This window comes from Entelurus aequoreus, linkage group LG01 (assembly GCF_033978785.1).
Source record: "Entelurus aequoreus isolate RoL-2023_Sb linkage group LG01, RoL_Eaeq_v1.1, whole genome shotgun sequence".
Lineage (NCBI taxonomy): Eukaryota > Metazoa > Chordata > Actinopteri > Syngnathiformes > Syngnathidae > Entelurus > Entelurus aequoreus.
The window spans coordinates 77,737,794-77,762,813 of NC_084731.1; the positions used below are offsets into that span (position 1 = coordinate 77,737,794).

At 38.8% G+C, this 25,020-nt stretch overlaps 1 protein-coding gene and 1 pseudogene across 1 annotated transcript; one reads left to right on the forward strand and one right to left on the reverse strand.

The window, feature by feature from the left end:
- Nucleotides 1-25,020, reverse strand: part of LOC133657510 (peripheral plasma membrane protein CASK-like) — a 101,846-nt pseudogene that overhangs the window by 45,181 nt on the left and 31,645 nt on the right.
- On the forward strand, nt 15,162-23,501 carry LOC133641302 (probable G-protein coupled receptor 34). The gene is made up of 3 exons (XM_062035152.1): nt 15,162-15,216; nt 15,300-15,378; nt 22,228-23,501. The coding sequence occupies exons 2-3, from the start codon at nt 15,363-15,365 to the stop codon at nt 23,451-23,453; spliced, it is 1,242 nt and encodes a 413-aa protein (XP_061891136.1). The 5' UTR covers nt 15,162-15,216; nt 15,300-15,362; the 3' UTR covers nt 23,454-23,501.

Genomic DNA, 25,020 nt, shown 5'->3' on the forward strand with positions numbered 1-25,020 from the left:
CAGAGTGATATACAGTGTCTAGTTTCTTCAAGTAAGTGCCAGGTGCATTCATAAAAAGCAAGTCTCCATAATCAAGTAAAGGAATAAAGGTAGATGAGATAAGATGTTTCCTAACTTTTAAGGAAAAACAAGACTTATTTCTAAAATCCAAATTTAATTTTAAGTTTAGACACAAGCTTTTCTATGTGTGCTTTAAAAGAAAAACTCATCTATAGTAATTCCGAAAAACGTATATGTTGAGACCAACTCAAGCTCGACCCCATGAGCAGTCAATAGTTTCGGGATGTTCAATGGCAGCCGTTTGCCATTTGAGAATAACATCACCTTAGATTTGTCTGCATTTAGCACAAGCCTAAATTGGGTCAGCTGGGACTGAACAATATCAAAAGCAGACTGCAAAAGTTCAAGGGTTTGCACTGCAGAGGGGGATGAACAATATATGACCGCATCATCTGCATAGAAATGGAACGCGGCATCTGATATTTTATCACAAAGATTGTTCACGTAAATGGAGAACAACAGCGGTCCTAATATTGAACCCTGTGGTACGCCCTTCAACACAGGGAGGAAAGATGAAGAAGACCCAGCAAACTGGACACATTGTGTTCTATCAGAAACCAGTAAACAGCATGCCCAGATACTCTAATCCTGTGCACTCTATCAAAACTGTCTCAACACGCTTTACAATGAGAAAGCTGAAAGGGGAACTGCCCTTTTTTGGCTATCGTTCACAATCATTATTATCATGACGGATGGATTTTTTTAAATGTATTTCTAAATATTAAATAAACGGGAATAAAAGTCCACTTACAGCGGAGCCAATGGGAGGTTGTCTATTCTGCCAATAAAAACAATTAATAACCATTCAAAAAGCGCAGACAATACTCAATTTACATTTTGTGACTTGAATGTTTCCCAAGTATTAGTGATATTGTTATTATAAGCGCTAATGCAAACAAATTATTTATAGCAGTGACGTCATCACTACCGTGTGTCCCTATGTGTACATCATGGAGTGGTCTGCTGTTTCCTCACATTCCTACTCCTTGGAAGTTTATTGTAGATCATCATCTCACTTGGAAAGTAGATGGCTGAGCAGGTACTCCGACAAGTTGGGACAATTTGACAGCCATTTATGACCCGGAACTGGCAAGAACGACACAAAAAGACGCTTGGTACACCTCGACCCCCCACCACATTTCTTCGCAAGGATTATGAGATTAATCATCTAAATGGGATTATATGATCGCATTTATTTAATATTTAGAATGCATTTTTAAAAATCCATCTGTCGTCATGTCTTTCATAATGATTGTGAACGATAGGCAAAAAAACAAAAAAAGTGCAATTACCCTTTAAGAAAAATTGGTGGTAAACTCATTAATACTAGTGCGGGGGGCAGTGGGAGCAAGGTGGGTGAAGTGTTTTGCCCAGGGACACAACAGAAGTGACTAAGATGGCAGAAACTGGAATTGAACCAGCAACCCTCAAGTGTTTGGGCAGCTGTAAAAATTTACAAGTTATCATGTTAATGAACAATCAGTAAAAGACTAAGATAATGGGTAGGATTCAATAAAAGCTTTGCTTCTTCCTACTCCTTTACAGATATGTTGAAATTTGCAAATTTAACCAGATGATGTTCCTTAATGTGACTTGCTAAACGTGTTTGAAACAAATACATCTAAACGATAACCATACAGCCAATCGGGGATTTCAGATGCAAGACAATATAATCCTGTACTTGTGTTTATGATGATAGAGGACCTATATCATTATCGGATCAGGACGCCTCTATAACTACATTCTAACTTGTGCACCCAATTTTTTGTATCTGAAAATGATTGAAGATGCCCATTGTGTAATTGTGCCATAGTTGCAAAAGACAAAATAACAAAACAAAAAAAAAACATTAAGGGGTTAAAAATAGCATTTATGCCCATGATGAGTGTGTGTTAACTTCTGACTGAAACGAAATATTTTTAGTGGGTCTGTTCTGTTGGTGGCCACTGAGGAATAATGAAGTGGTGGAAGTTTGGAAACCAATGAGAATTGTGACAATGAAAAAGAGGTAACGGTGGCACAGCCTGGCTTCACAGAAAAAACTAGACATCCTGCTGTGACTGCATCTGCTGCAGATTAGTCATGCAGAGAAAATAAACACCACCATCAATTGTCAGTGTGCTCTACTCTCACAGTCATGCTCTAAATGACAAATGAACTTACTTAATGGAGTCCAATCAGGATATCAGGGGCCCGCATAACATACCTACCTTGTATTTGCCCTTAATGATGGCCTCAAACAGGCGATCTTTCGTGCCATAGAAAGGCAGGCAGCCCGACAGAAGGATGAAGAGGATAACCCCGCATCCCCACACGTCCACCGGTTTGCCATATGGCTCTCGCTTGACAACTTCTGGAGCCATGAAGTGGGGAGTGCCAACACGACCTGAAAAAAGTAACTTGATATGAGCTCCGAGAAGCATTTGTGCGAGTGACAGGCCAAAGAAGGAAGAGAGCACACAGGTGGATGCTTAGTTTACAATGTCAATATACCTCCAGCAACCAGGCCTGACTCTCCAAGCTGGATCGCTACTCCAAAGCCTCCCAGCTTGACAGGAGCAGAGTTCTCCTTGGAGGCTAGCAGCACACAGTGAGGCTACATATGGACAAACACACACGAGACGCAGGATTAATCACACTGTAAATTATTTGCCAATTGTCAAGATTTAATATTTTAGCATGAGTAATTATATATTGTATATTTTTTATTCTAGTTTAAAATGTTTAAATTGAGAAAAAAACTATTCAAATAAAATATTTTGGTTTCCCCCCATAGAGAATTGTGGTTAAAGAGATTATCTCAGGGATGTTTAGTTTAAGAATTGCAAGTTGAATAATATTTGTTCTCGGAAAAAAATACTTGTGCTAATTTCCAGATATACAAATCTTAATTTGGGATGTCTTTGTAAGTTAAATGATCTACTCATGCAGCTAGTTAATTTCACTAGTGTTTAGTATTTTCTTTCTTAAAATCAAGTCTTTTTACATCAGTGTTTCTTAACCATAACCATTGTTGGGCCGCAAAATGCCTCCAAAAAAGATGTTGAACAGCTGTGGTTCGTATGGGTCGCAGCGGTACTCAGTTGTAATACACTTTTCCACCACTTGTGGCAGTGTTGACAATATCAAACAAAAGAAGTCTAGAACTAAAGTCATAGTAGTTTCTTAAGCGCAAACATTTTGACTGTAGTGGAGAAGTTGTATTTTCATTTGCACTTTGATTTTATTGACAGTTTAGTTAAGAAACATACATATTATTATTATTTTATCAATTTTGTATATAAACACTTGTGTAATTGTATGTACATTTATTTTTCATGAGTTTTTAAGAGTCCCTTCTTTTACAGTAATTATTCATTAATATTTACTATTGTAATCAGCCTGACCTAAGCCTTGATAATATTTTTTCGGATTTACACATGCTTTCATATTAATTTGACAAGGTTTAAGTTGTTAAATATTATAATTATCAAATACGATTAAATCAAGAGTAAGAATACTGAGTGGGTGTTAACAATTGAGTGGGCACCTCTGAAGTACAAAAGTTGGGCCCCAAGGTCAAAAATATTGAAAACCCCTGTTTTACATTATATTTTGACAGCTCTTTTTTGCAGCGTACATTTAACAATATTATACTTAAATAATGACGACATGTACCCCAAAATGTTCAACCGGATAGTAACATGAGTCGAGTGTGTTAAAGAAACTGCTGTTTTAAATGAGTCCACTGGATGTTGCAATAGTAATTCTGTTAGGCAAGCAAATACTTTATACCGGGGCGAGCAAGTATATATATATATTTTAGGGCTGGGCGATATGGCCTTTTATTAATATCTCAATATTTTTAGGCCATGTGACGATACACGATATATATCTCGATATTTTGCCTTAGCCTTGAATTTAGGGCTGGGCGATATGGCCTTTTATTAATATCTCAATATTTTTAGGCCATGTCACAATACACAATATATATCTCGATATTTTGCCTTAGCCTTCAATGAACACTTGATGCATATAATCACACCAGTATGATGATTCTATGTGTCTACATTAAAACATTCTTGTTCATACTGCATTAATATATGCTCATTTTAAACTTTCATGCACAACTAAGTAAATTTACCAAAACTGTATTTATTAAACAGTTATTAAGCAGTGGCACAAACATTCATGTCATTTCCAAAACAGAAAGTGCAAGATTGTCAGAGACATTTTAAAACAAGCTATTAGTGCATTTTTGTGCATGATGTCACTAAGATGACATATCCAAACAACGCTAAATTAAAGTGCACTTTTTGTACAAAATGCCACTAAAATGGTTTAAAACAAATAAAGTGCACTTTTGTGCATGATGTCAAGGTATTTCAATAAGTGTCAAATAAAAATGAGCTGCATAATAGGAAATCACATAGTGTATGTCTTTCGCTATGTGGTAGGTTCCTGCGGACGTTATCTCCTTCTGTTGTTGACTATTTTTTTAATACGGTGTTGATGTGGAAATGGTTGCTTCGGCATTTTGTGGGTGTGGCACCAAACGGAGATGTTGACATGCAGAGTTTCAAGCACTCTTCATTCTCTAGCGGGTGACTTTTCAAATGATGCTACATTAGTAGAGCTGCTACATTTTGTACGATTTTGCCACAAACTTGACATATTACGGTTGTATGTTCGACATATTCCCGCTTGAAGCCAAACCACCGCCAGACGATGGACCCTGTGCTGTTTTTCTTGGGAATTAATTCTTCCTTCATTTGTTACGAGATTCGCACCTTCTTTCTCTCGTATTACCACTCGCACCACTCCGTTAGCATCACAGCTAATGTTACCATTCCGCTACCTCTCTGCTCCGCGAGGGCGTATGATGTTGTATGTAACGTATGTAAGAAGGTGCGCTTGTTTTAAGTCTCTGTGAGAAGGAGAGACAAGAAAGAGTGGGAAGAGCCAGCAGTGTAATGCCCGCAGCTAAAAGCGCAACTGCGTGATAACGTATACTCAAATATCACGATATAGTCATTTTCTATATCGCACAGAGACAAACCCGCGATATATCGAGTATATCGATATATCGCCCAGCCCTAATATACTGTATCTATATATACACACTACCGTTCAAAAGTTTGGGGTCACCAAAACAATTTTGTGGAATAGCCTTCATTTCTAAGAACAAGAATAGACTGTCGAGTTTCAGATGAAAGTTCTCTTTTTCTGGCCATTTTGAGCGTTTAATTGACCCCACAAATGTGATGCTCCAGAAACTCAATCTGCTCAAAGGAAGGTCAGTTTTTTAGCTTCTGTAATGAGCTAAACTGTTTTCAGATGTGTGAACATGATTGCACAAGGGTTTTCTAATCATCAATTAGCCTTCTGAGCCAATGAGCAAACACATTGTACCATTAGAACACTGGAGGGATAGTTTCTGGAAATGGGCCTTTATACACCTATGTAGATATTGCACCAAAAACCAGACATTTGCAGCTAGAATAGTCATTTACCACATTAGCAATGTATAGAGTGTATTTCTTTAAAGTTAAGACTAGTTTAAAGTTATTTTCATTGAAAAGTATAGTGCTTTTCCTTAAAAAATAAGGACATTTCAATGTGACCCCAAACTTTTGAACGGTAGTGTATATATATATACACACAGTACATATATACACAAAGCCCAAAACCAGTGACGTTGGCACGTTGTGTAATTCGTAAATAAAAACAGAATACAATGATTTGCAAATCCTTTTCAACTTATATTCAATTGAATAGACTGCAAAGACAAGATATTTAATGTTCGAACTGAGAAACTTAATTTCTATTTGCAAATAATCATTAACTTAGAATTTAATGGCAGCAACACATTGCAAAAAAGTTGGCACAGGGGCATTTTTACCACTGTGTTACATGGCCTTTCCTTTTAACAACACTCAGTAAACGTTTGGGAACTGAGGAGACACATTTTAAAGCTTTTCAGGTGGAATTATTTCCCATTCTTGCTTGATGTACAGCTTAAGTTGTTCAACAGTCTGGGGTCTCTGTTGTGGTATTTTAGGCTTCTTATTGCGCCACACATTTTCAATGGGAGACAAGTCTGGACTACAGGCAGGCCAGTCTAGTACCCGCACTCTTTTACTATGAAGCCACGCTGTTGTAACGCGTGGCTTGGCATTGTCTTGCTGAAATAAGCAGGAGCGTCCATGATAACGTTGCTTGGATGGCAACATATGTTGCTCCAAAACCTGTATGTACTGTACCTTTCAGCATTAATGGTGCCTTCACAGATGTGTAAGTTACCCATGCCTCGGGCACTAATACACCCCCATACCATCATAGATGCTGGCTTTTCAACTCTGCGCCTATAACAATCCGGATGGTTATTTTCCTCTTTGGTCCGGAGGACACGACGTCCACAGTTTCCAAAAACAATTTGAAATGTGGACTCGTCCGACCACAGAACACTTTTCCACTTTGCATCAGTCCATCTTAGATGAGCTCGGGCCCAGCGAAGCCGGCGGCGTTTCTGGGTGGTGTTGATGAATGTCTTTCGCTTTGCATAGTAGAGTTTTAACTTGCACTTACTGATGTAGCGACGAACTGTAGTTACTGACAGTGGTATTCTGAAGCGTTCCTGAGCCCATGTGGCGATATCCTTTACACATTGATGTCGCTTTTTGATGCAGTACCGCCTGAGGGATCCAAGGTCCGTAATATCATTGCTTACATGCAGCGATTTCTCCAGATTCTCTGAACCTTTTGATGATATTACGGACCGTATATGGTGAAATCCTTAAATTCCTTGCAATAGCTGGTTGAGAAATGTTGTTCTTAAACTGTTGGCCAATTTGCTCACGCATTTGTTCACAAAGTGGTGAACCTCGCCCCATTCGTGTTTGTGAATGACTGAGCATTTCATGGAAGCTGCTTTAATACCCAACCATAGCACCCACCGGTTCCCAATTAGCCTGTTCACCTGTGGGATGTTCCAAATAAATGTTTGTTGAGCATTCCTCAACTTTCTCAGTCTTTTTTGCCAGTTGTGCCAACTTTTTTGAAACACGTTGCATGCATCAAATTCCAAATGAGCTAATATTTGCAAAAAATAAAGTTTTCCAGTTCAAACGTTAAGTATCACATATATATATATATATATATATATATATATATATATATATATATATATATACATATACATACATACATATATATATATATATACACATATATATATATATATATATATATATATATATATATATATATATATATATATATATATATATATATATATATATATATATATATATATATATATATATATATATATATATATAATAATACCTGGGATTTATATAGCGCTTTTCTAAGTTGCACTGTTATACAATTTAATAAATCAGAAAATGATGACATTATGCTGTATTTTATTTCTTTATTTTACTGGGGGGGAAAAAAGGTTGAAAACCACTGCCCTAAATCATATCTAAAGCTAAAATTATTTTATAAGACTGATTATTTTGGATTATTGTGTTTGTATTGTGAGAGAAGGAGAGAAAGTGAGAGAGAGAGGAAGAGAGAGCAGGTGAAAAAACAGAATGAGGGTAAAGAGGATGGTTTGAGTAAATATGGGAAAAGGATGTTTATAACCTTACGTTATGTGAATGGTTTCTAGGAGAACAGAAAATAGAAACATTGGGTGAAGTGTAAGGAAGAGATGGATACAGGATGTTGTTTGTAAAGGAAAACGAAAGTGAAGAAAAGATGAGAAAGTGACAAATGAAGATATTCGTAAATGGTATGCTGTTGATTGTGGTTAGCTGCAAGTTTGTTTATTTGTTTGTTTAGTTGTTTGAGTGAAATAGGAAGAAATCAATAGGAATAATGACATGCAAAATGGAATAAAACTATGAGTGCGATAGATAATGAATGAATAAATGAAATAGGTTTATTTTGGTCATATAATCAACCATCAACCAATTTGTGTGAGCAGTTTAACAGTAAATTAGACATATTAACAATCATACACATTTACACACAGAAAAGAAAAGAAAAAAGAATGACCGAAAAAAGAATAGGCGGAAGCCAAAGCTTATATTGGCCTATGATATACAATTACTGAACATTAAATTACCTGGAACATCAACGTTAAAAGATGAAAGTAATTGTTACTATATTTTATAATGTTCAAAAAACTTTACCTTTCAAGGGTCTCTTAAACCATAACAAAAAAAAAACTACATGTGTTCAGCTCATCACTGATGATGGTCCATCATTCAACTCCTAAAACTGAAATACATTTGTGTTTTTATTTTTATTTTACTTGACCTATTTCAAAAATCAATACCCCCCGTAAATGATAGTTTTCTCCTCATAATGTAAACAAGCTAAGAATACAAACTGGAAGGCTGTTGTTCTTTACTCTGAAACATAATTGCCATTGTTTTAAAATTAAATTATCTGAACATTTAACACATTATGACTTATAAAAATTGGATTGGTATGATCATAATAATAATAATGCTTTGTGTATTATTGAAATGAGCCTTTTAAGTTTAAGTATTGGGTCTATATTTCTTCTATAAACATTTCCCCAAACTTCAAAACAATGTTACATATGGAAAAAATAAATGAATGACATAACGTATGCAGACATTTCTTATTCAGCATGTGTTAACTTTATACCGAATAGCAATGGATTGGGATATTTTTCGTTAATATGTTCAATATGTGGCTTCCAACATATTTATGATCAATTATTATTCTCAAGAAGTTAGTTCATATACTCTGTCAAGTTACTCTTTCTGTTAAAGATTTAGTCTTATTAATTTCTACATGTTGAGATCTATTACTTAAAATAACTACTTAACCACTGTTGTGAAACACTTTTAATTTATGGGAGTATTGGGATAGGATTGAGGAAGATGTCTGCTGTGGTGGTGGTTAGTTTGGAAATTAATTTAATAAAAGTAACTTTAAAGTGCAGTCTGACATTTTAGTTTGGAGTAATTTATATTTTTATTTAGACATTGCAGTACACCATACTTCTGGATGTTGAGCTAGAAGAGGATAATGGCATGACAGAATAAAGTTAGAATTAAAGTTGGGGTGCCAGTGATTGTCACACACACACTGGGTGTGGTGGAATTTGCATTTGGCCCATCCCCGTGATCGCCCCTGGGAGGTGGGGGGAGCGGTGGGCAGCAGCGGTGCCGCGCCCGGGAATCATTTTTGGTGATTTGGCTCCCAAAATTTTTTATAGTCTTTGGTATGACTCGGCCGGGGTTTTGAACTTGCGACCTGCCGATCTCAGGGCGGACACACTAACCACTAGGCCACTGAGATGAAGGAGGCAAACCAAATCTCAACAGCTTTCAGTTAGCTACAGATTTTGAGAGTATAATGCGAATAACTATAACTTTACAACTGTTTGGTGTGAATAGTGTTGAATAATAATTACAAATAACAGCCTACATTAATAATTAAAATAAGAGCCGATATGTAAAGTGTTAAAAAGAGGAGAAGTGTGATTAGGCCTGGCGCTTAGAGCATGGCCTTGTGTGTTTGTTGTGACTAGGTTGGATAACCAGTCGGAGACAGGCAAGGCAAGGCGGGGCAGCTTTGTTTGTGTGGCGTTTTTCATGCAACAAAGTGAAATGAAAGAAAATAAAAGCAAAATTAAAATGCAGACAATAAAAATAAACAGTGCGGACGTTAAAAGTTAAAAGATTAAAAGATTTAGCTGAAAGATAAGGAGAAACGTGAATAAAAACATTCTTTTGTTTTGGAGAATATCACGCACAGCGGGAGGTCAGAGTGCAAGCATGACAGCTTGCTCGCGGCTACTGATAGACAAATGATAGTTTAAATTAACTTATAGATAATCTTTAACTGAATTAAAAGAGTACTTAAATACACATGAAGTAGTACGTATAATCTTTGAATTAAGGTTATTGATTAGCAATTAATGGGATAGTTAAGACTGTAATTTTAAAACGTGATATGCAAAATTGAACTAACCGAGAGGATATGAAAACGATGGGTGTACATGTTTTGAGTTCCAAATTCTGGAGGAAAAAACCTCAACAAAACGTAAAACCATACAGACGGACTTGGGTGGTAGCCACGGTTGTGCTAGGTCAAGCGAGGGTGGAAAGGATATGCAGCAGGGGGACTGCCAATCTGAACAAGCTCCAAAGTTGTAGCCAGAACATGCTCACAAAAAATACAGGTGTGACAGCAGGACGAACAGCAGGATACAAACAGACCCCTGCTGGACATAAGTGTCAACGGACAATGTTCAACACAATCTTTGAAGCATTCCTTTGTGGTCAACCTGCACACACCTTGTAATGACCTGCTTACGAACTGTGCCCTGACAATTCAATACCGCACAGAAGGAACTTCCTGATGTTGCCTGACAGCACGACATCAGCTGACAACTACTGGGGACGCCTCCCAGGAACGAATGGAGGACAGGGACTGCTCCAACTGTCCTAGCACTGGCTGACTGAGGTGCGTCCGTGTGTCCTGCCACCCAAACCGCCAAAGTGTATGATCACCAATTAGACGACTCATAATAGGAGCCTTTTGACTCTTATATATGGTGGGACTCAAGGTATGGCCGCTCATGTGAACTATCCTTACAACAATTAGAATGGTATAAGATGGACAACTAATGACCCACATTGTTCCTTTGCTCTCTGTCCTGCCTACGAAACCAAAAATTTAGGTCAAATGATAAAACAGGGCGTAGCTGCCGCTGATTGAACCGATACGCAAATACCACATTTTCAATTATTTCGGTTGTCTGTTAAAAACATAGCTATTGGTTGCAATTTGGAAATTCCTGCTGTAGGCTACAAAGAGCTAGCAGCTACACAACAGCTGAGCTAAAACAAAATGTAAGCATATCAAATAATTGTAGTTGCTTATTACATACACAAAGTCGCAGAGAGACAGAAGTCTGTAGAAAGTATTCAGTAACAAACGTGTCTGCATTATTAAACTTTCTACCACAGGAAACATACTGAACAAATACAGCAGTTACTGTCAGACTCTAATCCGGATTACCTTGTCTATCAGACACATGGTTAAAACCCACAACACCTTTCGTTCTAATTAATGTCCCGGGGGACAAGATTACAGAAAAGACAGATCGAGTGACAAAGGGGGGAGGAATTATGATTTATGAAAGGGAAAACATTAAAAGTAGATCAATTTGAGTATGTTGAAATTAAAATCACATTTTCCTCAGAAATGTATTTCAAGGTAATTGTAGTATACCGACCGACCACAGATAAAGACATTTTTCTTGATTCATTTTCAGACATCCTCAAACAGCATAGTATGAAAGAAGTAACGTCATGGGGGACGTTAATCTGGACTGGTTAAATAAAACACGTAGAAAGAAACTTAAGGATATTATAAACGGCTTCTACATGATACAAATGATAAGCAGCCCTACTAGAATTACAATTGGATGACAAAAATCAAAGAGAACATCTGTAAATACACGAATACAAAACCAGAAAGAAGAGTGTAAAATAAAAATACCATTGGATTAATAAAACAATTTGGATTCTAATAAAGACATGAGAACTCAGCTCTCATAAGAGCAATTAAAACAGGTCTAAATACAGATCGTATGATTTTAAAAGTTTGGAGGAACAAAGTTACAATGTTTATGCGGAAGTCTAAGGCTGACTTTCATTTAGAATTAATCAAAGCTGCAAAAGGGAACATTAGAAAGTTATGGAAAACCAGATATAAACTTACGGAAGAGAGCAAACAAGAAACAACACTATAACATTAAATATCAATGGCGCTACTGTCGCAGACAGTCTGGACATAAGTAATAATTTTAATGAACATTTCATCCAGTCTGTACAAACCCTGAATAAAAAGTCCCTCAAAATCAGTGCAAATAATTGTCATTTATTCAGGATGGACTAATTTTAGAATTAACAAATGAAACAAAGTTAAACAAAATCTTCACTGCATTATCAGACTCACGATCTAGAGATATATATATGGGTTGGACACTATCTTCCTAAAAACATATAAGGATTGTATTATTGCTCGTATAACAACGATTGATAAATAAATCAATAACGGAAAACACTTTCCCTACCACGTCGAGAAACTGCTACTATGATTAAATCCATAAAGCAGGAAATAAAGAAGACCAGAACATGTACAGACCAATTAGCCTTCTCCACGTTATAACAAAAGGAATAGCAAATTTCAAGTTAATCAATCAATCAAGGCTGCTCACACGGTCACTAAGATGGGCATTATGTTGACACATCAATTTAATGAGTATTATATTTATCCATGAGAGCATTTTTGAGGTATGGCTGTTAAAATCTTGGTTGTTGTTACGAATGATGACAGATGTGAACAAGAACAGGTATTGTCTTTGTGTGATGATGTAAATAAGGTGTGGTTGTATTGTATATTAAGTATGTGTCCATGAAGGGGCATTTGGTGACTTTTCTTAAAATTGATTACATGCTACAGTATGATTATTTTTGATTAATTATTGATTATTATGAATGTATATATTTATTATGATTAATTAGTGTCATAATTTTATTGCTTGATTTTTGGATCCCTTTAATTTAGGTAGCCAGGGACTACAGATGGAAAGTAGCTATTTAGATATAATCTGGTACAGAACATATCTGTTTCTGAACTTAATGTTTCTGTGCATTGTCCCATCATAGATAGACTAAATTAAATACAACTATTTAGTGAATTATTGAGGCCACAATAATTCACTAGGTGTTGTAAAATATCAAAGTACTATTGCAAAAGCGAACAGTGACCTCAAACATGACCTGTCCTCCGCCTCTGTTCTTGCTGCACTTGACTATCAGCTGCCTTTTCTTTTTCTTGGATGTTTCTGAAACTACTACTACTACCACTACTACTACTACTATTACTATTACTATTACTACGACTAACACTGTCCCTGTAAGAGGGACAGAGGGGGGAGGTGAGTTTGGATTGGGTCAAGTTTGAGCGTGTTGAGGTTTTATTTAATCGATATGATCAATCCGGTACAAGGATAAAGGAACGTAATGATTTAGATTGACAATTGCAGTGGGTGGCGGAAGCAACCCCAACCTCAAAGGAGGGTGCCAATTCAGTAATTAAATGTTTTGTGAATTATCTAATATCCCGACATGGTTTCCCCAAAAAGATTAGGCCAAACAACGGCACCTAATTTAAGAAAACAGGTTAATCTTCTTCAGTCACAAGATCAGCACTTCTCAGGACCAGCAGCTTCCTAGGAAGGTGGAAAGACCATGAGACCAAAATGGTAAGTTTGCAAAATGTAGAATTTGTGTGCCAGTTCCTCTGTGCAGATTTGAGGATGAAAGCAGCCACTCCAGATTCCCTTGCACTCGCTTAGAGGGGCACGGTCAAAGCCAATCCAGGACCAACACCCGATACCTGACTGGAAGGAACCGAGACAACACCTTGCCAGCGATGACGAGAACAACTAAGGTTGCCAGCCAATGTGTCCACCAGGACTCCAGCAGCTGTGGAAAGAAGTGTCGGGAGTGCCGAAGCGGCGAGGAGGCCTGGACCAAAGCCCCACGCCCCATACTCTGCCCCCGCCTTCCCCAAAGCCCCCACAGCTCCAACTTTTTCTCAGCTTTTCCCCAAAGCGGCCAGCGCGCACATGCCATTGCACAGTCTGCCCAATGGACTGAACCACACCCCAAGAAGAGACAGAGACAGACTGTTTGAGTGGATCTCTTTCTTCACCAAGGCAGCCAAAAGCCCAACGAGGTGTCGGCAGGCCATCAGCCTGAGGCACCACCGAGCCATCTATACGAGCACTAATCGAACATGGACTCATACGAAATTCAGTTGTGTGTTCAAAATCAATTGATAATTAACAATATTGGTAACTACATTCATTGCAAATGCCGGGAAAAATATTTTTGCAAATGTCTTACAGTCATAAGTCTATATACATTCATCTATTTATGTTCAATGATGTTCATGATCAAAGTATTTGTTATTCCTTTACTAAATCAAAGGGTAGGCCACTAATTGTGTTCTGTGAGATGGTTTTACTGCAGGCTGGTAACAGCGATCGCTCTGAAGGAGGGTCATAGACGGAATTTTTTCCTCTTATAAAAACATTGAGGTTTTTGCCTCTATCTGTGGTAGAGATTTAACTTAGTGGTCTACATCAGAAATTGTTTTGGTCCAGGGTCTTAAGACCTTGTACAGTAAGTGATGTTTTATTATGTTTGTTGGCTCTTGTAAAGTCTGCAGTTAATCAGTGATGAGGGAAAAAAAACAAAAACATATGTGTTGAGTTTTTTAAATTAATGTGCCGCATATGCTTAAAATTACCAAAATATGTTAATATTAAATGTTATTATAAATGTGCCTGTTACTACATGACATATATACTTACATCATGTATATAAAACACTAATGGAGGTGAATTGAACGGCTCCCATTGGCTCCATAGTAAGCAGACTTTTGAACAAAATGCATTAAAAAAATCAATTTGTCGTCAATGATTGTGAACAATAGGCAAAATTCCCCAAAAAAGTGCAGTTACATAATCTATCACATATTCAGTAAATTGTGTGGACCATTAAGTAAATTAACTACCTATTCATAGGAACTGTACTTATATTTATGTATTTATCCATTCATTGTTGTTGTGTTTAAGATCGAAAAAGGAAGTGAACAATTGTGTTAGAAATTATTTTCAGACAGGAAAGGGGTAAGATTAAATAAGCTCTGCTTCCTCCTACTCCTTTTAGGACAAGTTAGAATGTGAAACTGTAAACATGTTCGAAACATAACTATGTTTTTTTTTTCTTTTACTATTTTCTCTTAGTGCTCATTGTTGTTGTTGCTTTGTTTTGGGTTTCTTTTTTTTGTAACATGTCTGAAATAAATATTTACAATGTATTTGAAATCAAACAGTCAAAATATTTTTATGTGCAGACTCTCAGCTTTATATAAGGAGGACATGTTGCCATTTAGACATATTTTACACAGGTTGTTACCAGTTAGGGGGTAAGAGAGAGAATGAGAGAGAGAGAATAGAGGAGGGGCTTCAGTCAAAGTGGCAAGGGGGAACTAAACGGACTCAAGTACAGAACTCACTGGGACATTGAATGATTGAAGTGAAAGGTCCACACAGCAACACAAAGTGCATGAGAAATGTTTTAGATTCCTCACCACCACCGTTCAACACACTTTTTCTTTTTTTTAAGGTTTGATGAAGGAAAGCACACTGGACAACAAGGCTCGCACCCAGCTCTGGTATTTCCCAGTGTATGCAAAACATTGATGGTAAGTGTTCCTTTAATACAAAACTAATGATTATGTAGCTGGTCTCGTGCTACTGTTATATTTTATGACATGTAATCCACACCAAGTACAGTTGAGTGAACTCTTACACTCAACCGAGACCAAAGGTGTCCACAAATATTTTCCAGTGAGGGACACATACAGAAAAATTGAAGGATGTGGGGGCCACTTTGAAACATTTTGTACAATAAAGATAAATGCAGGTCAATCAATATATGTTAAATTATCTGAACAAAAATCCACATCTTAGCTTTGTATCATAGGCAGGTAGACAAGAAGTTGCAAGGGTTTTAAGACGTTTGAACACTAATACGGACGGCGTGGCGAAGTTGGCAGAGTGGCTGTGCCAGCAATCGGAGTGTTGCTGGTTACTGGGGTTCAATTCCCACCTTCTACCTTCCTAGTCACGTCCGTTGTGTCCTTGGGCAAGACACTTCACCCTTTGCCTCTGATGGCTGCTGGTTAGCGCCTTGCATGGCAGCTCCCGCCATCAGTGTGTGAATGTTTGTGTGAATGGGTAAATGTGGAAATACTGTCAAAGCGCTTTGAGTACCTTGAAGGTAGAAAAGCGCTATACAAGTACAACCCATTTATCATTTATCATTTAATAATATAGCTTTAAAGGCCTACTGAAATGACATTTTTTTATTTAAACGGGAATAGCAGATCCATTCTATGTGTCATACTTGATCATTTCGCGATATTGCCATATTTTTGCTGAAAGGATTTAGTAGAGAAAATCGACGATAAAGTTCGCAACTTTTGCTCGCTGATAAAAAAAAGCCTTGCCTGTACCGGAAGTAGCGTGACGTCACAAGCGGTAGTGCTGCTCACAATTCCCCGTTGTTTACAATGGAGCGAGAGAGATTCGGACCGAGAAAGTGACGATTACCCCATTAATTTGAGCGAGGATGAAAGATTCGTAGATGAGGAACGTTACAGCGAAGGACTTGAGAGGCAGTGATGGACGGATCTTTTTTCGCTCTGACCGTAACTTAGGTACAAGCTGGCTCATTGGATTCCACACTCTCTCCTTTTTCTATTGTGTATCACAGATTTGTATTTTAAACCATCTCAGATACTATATCCTCTTGAAAATGAGAGTCGAGAACGCGAAATGGACATTCACAGTGACTGAACATGTAAATACACGATTAATAATATTCCGCTTGGCGAAGCTAAAAAAATAGAAGCTAACCTAGCTACGTAGCCAACGTGATAGCATCAGTTTTAAATGCAGATAGAAACTAAATTTTAAAAAAACCTGACTGGATGGATAGACAGAAGATCAATAATACTATTAAACCATGAACATGTAAATACACGATTAATAATATTCCGCTTGGCGAAGCTAAAAAAACAGAAGCTAACCTAGGTACGTAGCCAACGTGATAGCGTCAGTCTCAAATGCAGATAGAAACTAAATTAAAAAAAACCCTGACTGGATGGATAGACAGAAGATCAATAATACTATTAAACCATGAACATGTAAATACACGATTAATAATATTCCGCTTGGCGAAGCTAAAAAAACAGAAGCTAACCTAGCTGCGTAGCCAACGTGATAGCGTCAGTCTCAAATGCAGATAGAAACTAAATTTAAAAAAACCCTGACTGGATGGATAGACAGAAGAGCAATAATACTATTAAACCATGAACATGTAAATACACGATTAATAATATTCCGCTTGGCGAAGCTAAAAAAACAGACGCTAACCTAGCTGCGTAGCCAACGTGATAGCGTCAATCTCAAATGCAGATAGAAACTAAATTTAAAAAAAACCCTGACTGGATGGATAGACAGAAGATCAATAATACTATTAAACCATGAACATGTAAATACACGATTAATAATATTCCACTTGGCGAAGCTAAAAAAACAGAAGGTAACTTAGATGCGGCGGCGGGCGTTGTATGCTTTTGACGACACCCCGGCCGCCATCAGAGTCGGCAAGAAACATATATTTCCCCAAAGTTACGTACGTCACATGCACATATCGACACGCACGTACGGGCAAGCGATCAAATGTTTGGAAGCCAAAGCTAGACTCACCGTAGTGCGTCTGTTATCCTGCTCAAAACACAACACAACCTCCTGGTGTTGGTGTTGCTGTAGTCCGCCGCTCCACCGATCGCACCTACAACTTTCTTATTTGCAGTCTCCATTGTCCATTAAACAAATTGCAAAAGATTCACCAACACAGATGTCCAGAATACTGTGGAATTTTGTCGAAGAAAACAAGAGGCTTTTCTATCGGGTCCGACGGGGTCCAACCACTTCCGTTGCTTTAGTGACGTCACGCGCATAAATCATATCCAAATGAGTTTTTCAACCGGAAGTGTGGCGGGAATTTTAAAATTGCACTTTATAAGTTAACCCGGCCGTATTGGCATGTGTTGCAATGTTAAGATTTCATCATTGATATATAAACTATCAGACTGCGTGGTTGGTAGTAGTGGGTTTCAGTAGGCCTTTAAAATGTTTAGTTTAGATCTGGATTAGAAATAATTGAGTTCTAAAAATGTGGGCTTTAACAGTAGAAATAGTAATATTTTGGTTTCAAAATTCTAGCAATAATGCCCTGGTATGTGACTGTGTCAAATTAGAACTTGGAGTCGTATTGTCAACGTAGTTTTTTTTCTGCCGCTATTTATTGGGCTGCTTGAGAAGTAAACTACCTGAAGATGGATTTATATGCAAGACGGGAGATGAGGGACTACTGCGCCATATTTCTCACAGAAACGTGGCTGAAACCATCCGTTCCGGACGAGGCAGTAAGCATCTAGGGGCTGACTATGTTTCGGTCGGACAGGAGCAGCACTCTCACTGGTAAATCCAGAGGCGGTGGTATTTGCATATACATCAACAACAACTGGTGCAACAATGGGAAGATAGTCTCATGTCACTGCTCTCCCGATGTAGAAATATTAACTATAAAATGCAGGCCATTTTATTTACCCCGGGAATTCAGTGCTATGATCTTCACAGCAGTGTACACACAAAAAAACTTTGAATGCTTTGTACTCCTCCATCAATGTACTGCAATCTACACATCCAGAGGGAGTTTTTATCGTGGCAGGGGACTTTAATCAAGCTAACACGAAAATTGCGTTCCCCCATTTCCATCAATATGTGAATTTTGCAACCAGGGGCAGATGCACGCTGGACGTGGTGCACAGCAATATTAAACACGCGTTTAAAGCTGCACCCCGCCCCCACCGACCATCTATCTGTGATGCTAATTCCTGCATACAAGCCCCTGCTGATCAGAAAGCAAGCTACAGTGAAGCCGGTGAGGACCTGGCCATAGGGAGCAATGGAAGCATTACAAGATTGCTTCGAAAGCACAGACTGGGACATGTTCAAGGCAGCCGCCACCGACAATCATCACACATGTGTGGAGGAGTATGCAGAGTCTGTGTCCGCATACATTCAGAAATGCATGGAGGATGTTAGTGTGATCAAGAACATCCCCACACGGGCCAACGAGAAACCCTGGATGAACAGTGAGGTACGTGCAATGCTGAAGGCTCGGAACAAGGCTTTTAAATCTGGCAACATGGTAGCACTTAAAACAGCCAGAGCTAACCTGAACCGTGCCATTAGGGTTGCAAAGCGTGCTCACAGTCAGAAAGTGCAGGACTTCTTCGAGAACGTGACGAACACTAGACGAATGTGGCAGGGCATACAGGTCATCACGGACTATAAAGCTGCCCCCCGTCCCTGTGACAACAGCATCAGCTTCCTTAATGACCTAAACAACCACTTTGCAAGGTTTGAGGCACTTAACACCACTCCGGCGAGGAAATCCATCCCTCGCCCTGATGAGCAGCCGCTCAACCTGGACACAGCGGTTGACCTGAAAACCCTGAGGAGAGTGAACCCCCGGAAAGCAGCAGGACCTGATGACATTCCGGGCAAGGTGCTTAAGGGATGTGCAGACCAGTTGGCTGGGGTTCTCACAGACATCTTCAACACCTCGCTGACCCAGGCTGTGGTGCCATCATGTTTTAAGACGGCCACAATCATTCCAGTGCCTAAAAAGCCCACAATCTCCTCCCTCAATGATTATTGCCCCGTGGCACTCACACCCATCATAATGAAGTGTTCCGAGAGGCTGGTAAAGGAATACATTGTTTACAGACTTTCTCCCACATTCGACCCATACCAGTTTGCTTATCGCCGTAACCGCTCCACAGAGGACGCCATCTCCTCTGCACTCCACCTGAGCTTAGAACATCTGGAAGGAAAGGACACACGTGCGGATGTTGTTTCTGTACTTCAGCTCGGCGTTCAACACCATCATCCCGCAGCACTTGGTGAGCAAACCGGCCCTCCTTGGATTCAGTACCCCCCTATGCAACTGGCTGCTTGACTTCCTCACAGACAGACCCCAGTCTGTGACAGTGGGCGACAACACCTCCTTTGGATTGGTTGGTATCAACACTTCAGTTATCAACAATTGCATCATCAGAGAAATGGACATTGGAACAGTGTAGGACTGACTTGGTAGGATATGTACAGCAGGTAGTGGACACAGAGAGAGAGATCAGAAAGTATAAGAAAAAGTATAAGAAAAAGTGTCTACATTTGATTATTTACATTTGAATATTTACAATCCGAAGAGGTATGATGTGGAAGGGAGGGTGTTAGTTTAGGGTTGAAGTTGCCTGGAGGTGTTCTTTTAGTGCGGTTTTGAAGGAGGATAGAGATGCCCTTTCTTTTACACCTGTTGGGAGCGCATTCCACATTGATGTGGCATAGAAAGAGAATGCGTTAAGACCTTTGTTAGATCAGAATCTGGGTTTAACGTGGTTAGTGGAGCATGTCCCTTAGCAAGTTTCACTGCAAAAAGGCGCTTTTGGTAGCCACCCACAAGCTTCTGGTTACATTTTTGAACACTCCTCTTGACAAAATTGGTGCAGATCAGCTAAATGTGTTGGTTTTCTGACATGGATTTGTTTCTTCAGCATTGTCCACACTTTTAAGTCAGGACTTTGGGAAGGCCATTCTAAAACCTTAATTCTAGCCTAATTTAGCCATTCCTTGACCACTTTTGATGTGTGTTTGGGGTCATTGTCCTGTTGGAACACCCAACTGCGCCCAAGACCCAACCTCCGGGCTGATAATTTTAGGTTGTCCTGAAGAATTTGGAGGTAAACCTCCTTTTTCATTGTCCCATTTAAAGCACCAGTTCCATTGGCAGCAAAACAGGCCCAGAGTATAATATTACCACCACCATGCTTGATGGTAGGGATGGTGTTTCTAGGATTAAAGGCCTCACCTTTTCTCCTCCAAACATATTGCTGAGTATTGTGGCCAAACAGCTCAATTTTTGTTTCATCTGACCACAGAACTTTCCTCCAGAAGGTCTTATCTTTGTCCATGTGATGTCTTAGAATGGCCGTCCCAAAGTCCTGACTTAAACGTGTGGACAATGCTGAAGAAACAAGTCCATGTCAGAAAACCAACAAATTTAGCTGAACTGCACCACTTTTGTCAAGAGGAGTGGTCAAAAATTCAACCAGAAGCTTGCCAGAAGCTTGTGGATGGCTACCAAAAGCACTTTATTGTAGTGAAACTTGCCAAAGGACATGTAACCAAATATTAACATTGCTGTATGTATACTTTTGTGTGTGTGTGTGTGTGTGTGTGTGTGTGTGTGTGTGTGTGTGTGTGTGTGTGTGTGTGTGTGTGTGTGTGTGTGTGTGTGTGTGTGTGTGTGTGTGTGTGTGTGTGTGTGTGTGTGTGTGTGTGTGTGTGTGTGTGTGTGTGTGTGTGTGTGTGTGTGTGTGTGTGTGTGTGTGTGTGTGTGTGTGTGTGTGTGTGTGTGTGTGAGTGAAAATATCCGCTGTACAGTATGTGTGTTTTGGGTCCTTTTTTCAACAAAACCAATACAAAACCACACAATAATGTCTGATAGAATGCTAAAACGTTATGACAGACCACCTCACGGAACGGAACGGAATTGTAATTTTTTTTCACTGAATGGGACACCCAAAATGTGCATGAAAATAAAGAATGTGTGATTTACAATATTAACTATGAACAATTAAACACTAATACTAACAACATATGGAACAACATTAGACCACTTCCTCGATGGACATCTTTTACAATCACACAAAACATAACAAAAAAGCAACAAACACGGCGAAATATGAAGGCAAAGGGTAAAAAATATTTTTTTTGCTGAACTTTGTTGTAAAAAAATTGCTTTCACATCTGTTGCAGACACCCGCGTTTCAAACTGGCCACTCCATAAACAAACCCCGCCCACACTGCTTGGTGCCTCACCTGAGCTGCTGTGACATAGATTACCGTAATAACCCAAATATCACTCAAAAGCGCAGATTCCAACAAATGAAATACGTAATATAGTTAAAGACTTAAGGTAATTTGAAAACATCCTAATGGCGGCTACAGTTTCAATGTTAAAAGTTAAAAAATGTTTTGGGGAAATGTCCGGCTAGCTGGATTCTTAACAGGCCGTATACAGCCCCCGGGCCGTAATTTGCTCAGGTCTGACTTGGAATGTTTACTTCTGTTCTTCGAAAACATTATTATTGTTATTTAGTAGTAGAAGTACATGTCTTTAGACTGTGGAAATAAATTGTAACGTTTGGCAGAAACAAAAAGAACATGCTGAGCTCCAAACAGTGATTACAATCTGTATCTTCACTTGGTTCACACTCGAGTTGGTATGCCGATTTGAAATCTGTTCTTGTCTGTAAGTAAGGCAAGCACCACTTTGCAGACCTCAGGCATTAACTTATTTAATCCAATGATTAAATATTCTTATATCTCACAGTTGTGTTTGAACTCCGCAGAATCTGGTGCATCCGGAGGACACCGGCCACTGAACAAAATGAACAGCTCTTCTGCCTCGTCTCTGCAGCCCGAAGTCTCACTCAATACCACTCCTAGTCACAGTTCTGTGTTTTTACTCTCAGCCACATCTACTCAAACTTCCACTCCAAACCCAACTGAGTGTTCCTTTGACGACGCAGTCCTTCGTCTGCTACTACCTCTTATATATTCACTGTGTTTCCTCCTTGGCCTAGTCGGTAACCTATTTGCTTTGTGGGTCTTCATTTTTATTCACACCAGGCGAAACTCGGTACGTGTGTTTCTCATCAACTGCGCAGTGGCAGACCTTGTCTTCCTAGCTTGTCTACCCTTCCGGATCTTCTACCACATTAATGGAAACCAATGGCCCCTGGGACATACAGCCTGCAAGCTTGTAGGGAATCTATTCTACATGAACATGTATATTAGCATCATCCTACTTGGGCTTATAAGCCTGGACCGCTACTTGAGGTTGCAGAAGAAGGGCAGAGTGAGTAGAGACCAGAGGATGAGACTCATGGACTGTAGATGGCCGTGGAGTAAGTTGGCATGCGGGGCACTTTGGGCCGTGTCAATAGTGGCATCGGTTTCAATGATTGCTACAGCGGAAGACAAAGAAGACAAAGACAAATGCTTCCAATTCAAGAAACGGCGTCAAGCCAGTGGGAAAGCACACTTCAATTACATGCTGGTGGCTTTGTTCTGGCTTGTCTTCCTCATGCTCATAGTGTCCTACGCAAAAATTGCTTATCAATTGATAAAGGTGTCGCAGGACAAGCCAGAACTTCCTAATGCACAACGATACAAACGTACTGCCAAGAAATCCTTCTTTATCCTCTTCCTGTTCACTCTATGCTTCGCTCCTTACCATACTTTTCGGCCCTTCTACATTCAATCCCAGCTGGATTCGACAGTCTCTTGTGACACGTTGCAACTGGTAGACAACATCAACGAGGTCATGCTGTTATTCTCAGCTTTCAACAGCTGTTTGGATCCTGTTATGTACTTTCTTTTGTCTGGCTCAGTGCGCAAAACTGCCTTCCGTACTCTTGAACACCATCTTGGCAACCGAATGTCCAATCTAAATGAAGTCACGTCCAACAGCTCAACAACAGAGAGCCGAAGGCCTTCAATACTTATGCCTTTACCAAGTGTGGACTGCGGTCCTCGAAGGGTAGACTTAATTTCTAAAAGTGGTTCACGGTAAATATTTATTATACATGACGAATAAACGTGTCCTTGTTGGGCTTCTACGAACACCATCAATGTGTAGTGGTCATGTGTCTGCTGTGTAGCTCAATAAACATATTGTGGACTGTCTAATCTTATTTGGAATCACTGTTTCAGACGTATCTTACAAATCCTGACAGTGTTTGGAAAAATGTATTGCTGCAGTGGAATAAGTCTAACGCTGGAGCCTAATACAGCTCACTCGGTCGGGGTACACCATCAACAGCTAAACATAGGTAGGGATTGATACCGACTGAATTCTGTCGTGAAATATTTTGATACCATTGTTGCATGTGACATCACGACCGGCTAACGGGCGTATTCGAGATGGACGGTATTGCAATTTTCCATGCCAACAAAGCAAACATGCCTGACAGAAGGTGTTTAAATATAAGACTCTACTTTTCCAAATGCATTAGCTCGATGCATTTTGCATATATGGATATGCCATATAGAGGCTACTGATTAGCATTAGCGATTGTCTGTCGATTTCAACACCTCCAAATTTGGCATTCAAAATTAAAAGGAGGGGTGGGAGAAAAAATCTATATGGCAATACGGTACATAACGATGCTTTCTCTTACAATGGAATATTCATTTTTAATTAAAAAAATTTAAGTCATGTTTCGGGCTGATTTCAAATCAAGCACAATTTCCGCACCTCCACTTTGCAAAGTGTCACTGTACAGCTGACTCGCTGTTCGTTTAGTGGGGAGCAAGGCAGTACAAGAAGTGGACAGTTAAAAGTAGAGGGTTTTTTTTCCAAGAAACTTGATCCACTTTCTGTACAATTGCATTAAATGGACATTTTTTGACTCAGTCTGTCCAATAGATTATTACTGTTCTCTGGCGTACGTATATACAACTTGTGTTTTAAACTACATTTTAAATGCATCGTGTAAAATATCACAGTATGTTAATATATTACAATGTCACAAATACTGTATTGCAGAGGTGTCAAACTTGTTTTCATTGACGGCAACATTGCAATTATGTTTACATATATGAACATAAATGTATAATCTACCCCATGATATTACAGAAATGCATATGCATTTGATTACACTTTTTTTACATACAAATTTTGGGATAACTTGCTTAAAACTTACAAAACATTTTTTAGAATAGTTTATACAGTAAAATATAATATCAAATATAATATAAACTATTACTATTACAATGTATTTGGTATGATCAGATGATGTTTGAGTTTAAAAGATAATTCAATGGTTCCCCAAATCAAAACCAAAGTTATATTTCTTATCTTCGTCTTTTTCTTAAATTGCAGAGTTAAAATCCTTTATAATTTTGTGATGTGATAAGGTATTGGTCATAAATAACAAATATATTAATTTGTGTTCGAAATGTATCTGAAATTAAACAACCAAAATTCAAAATTTTCATAAACGTCGTCTGAGCATAATAAAATGGCAACCGCCATTCAAAGCATTTTTCATCACCACAGTGTTTTTTTCGTTACAACGCGTCCCCTAAACATTAAAACACCTTCGCAACAAATGAGCTCAGCATTGAGCAGTTGAAAT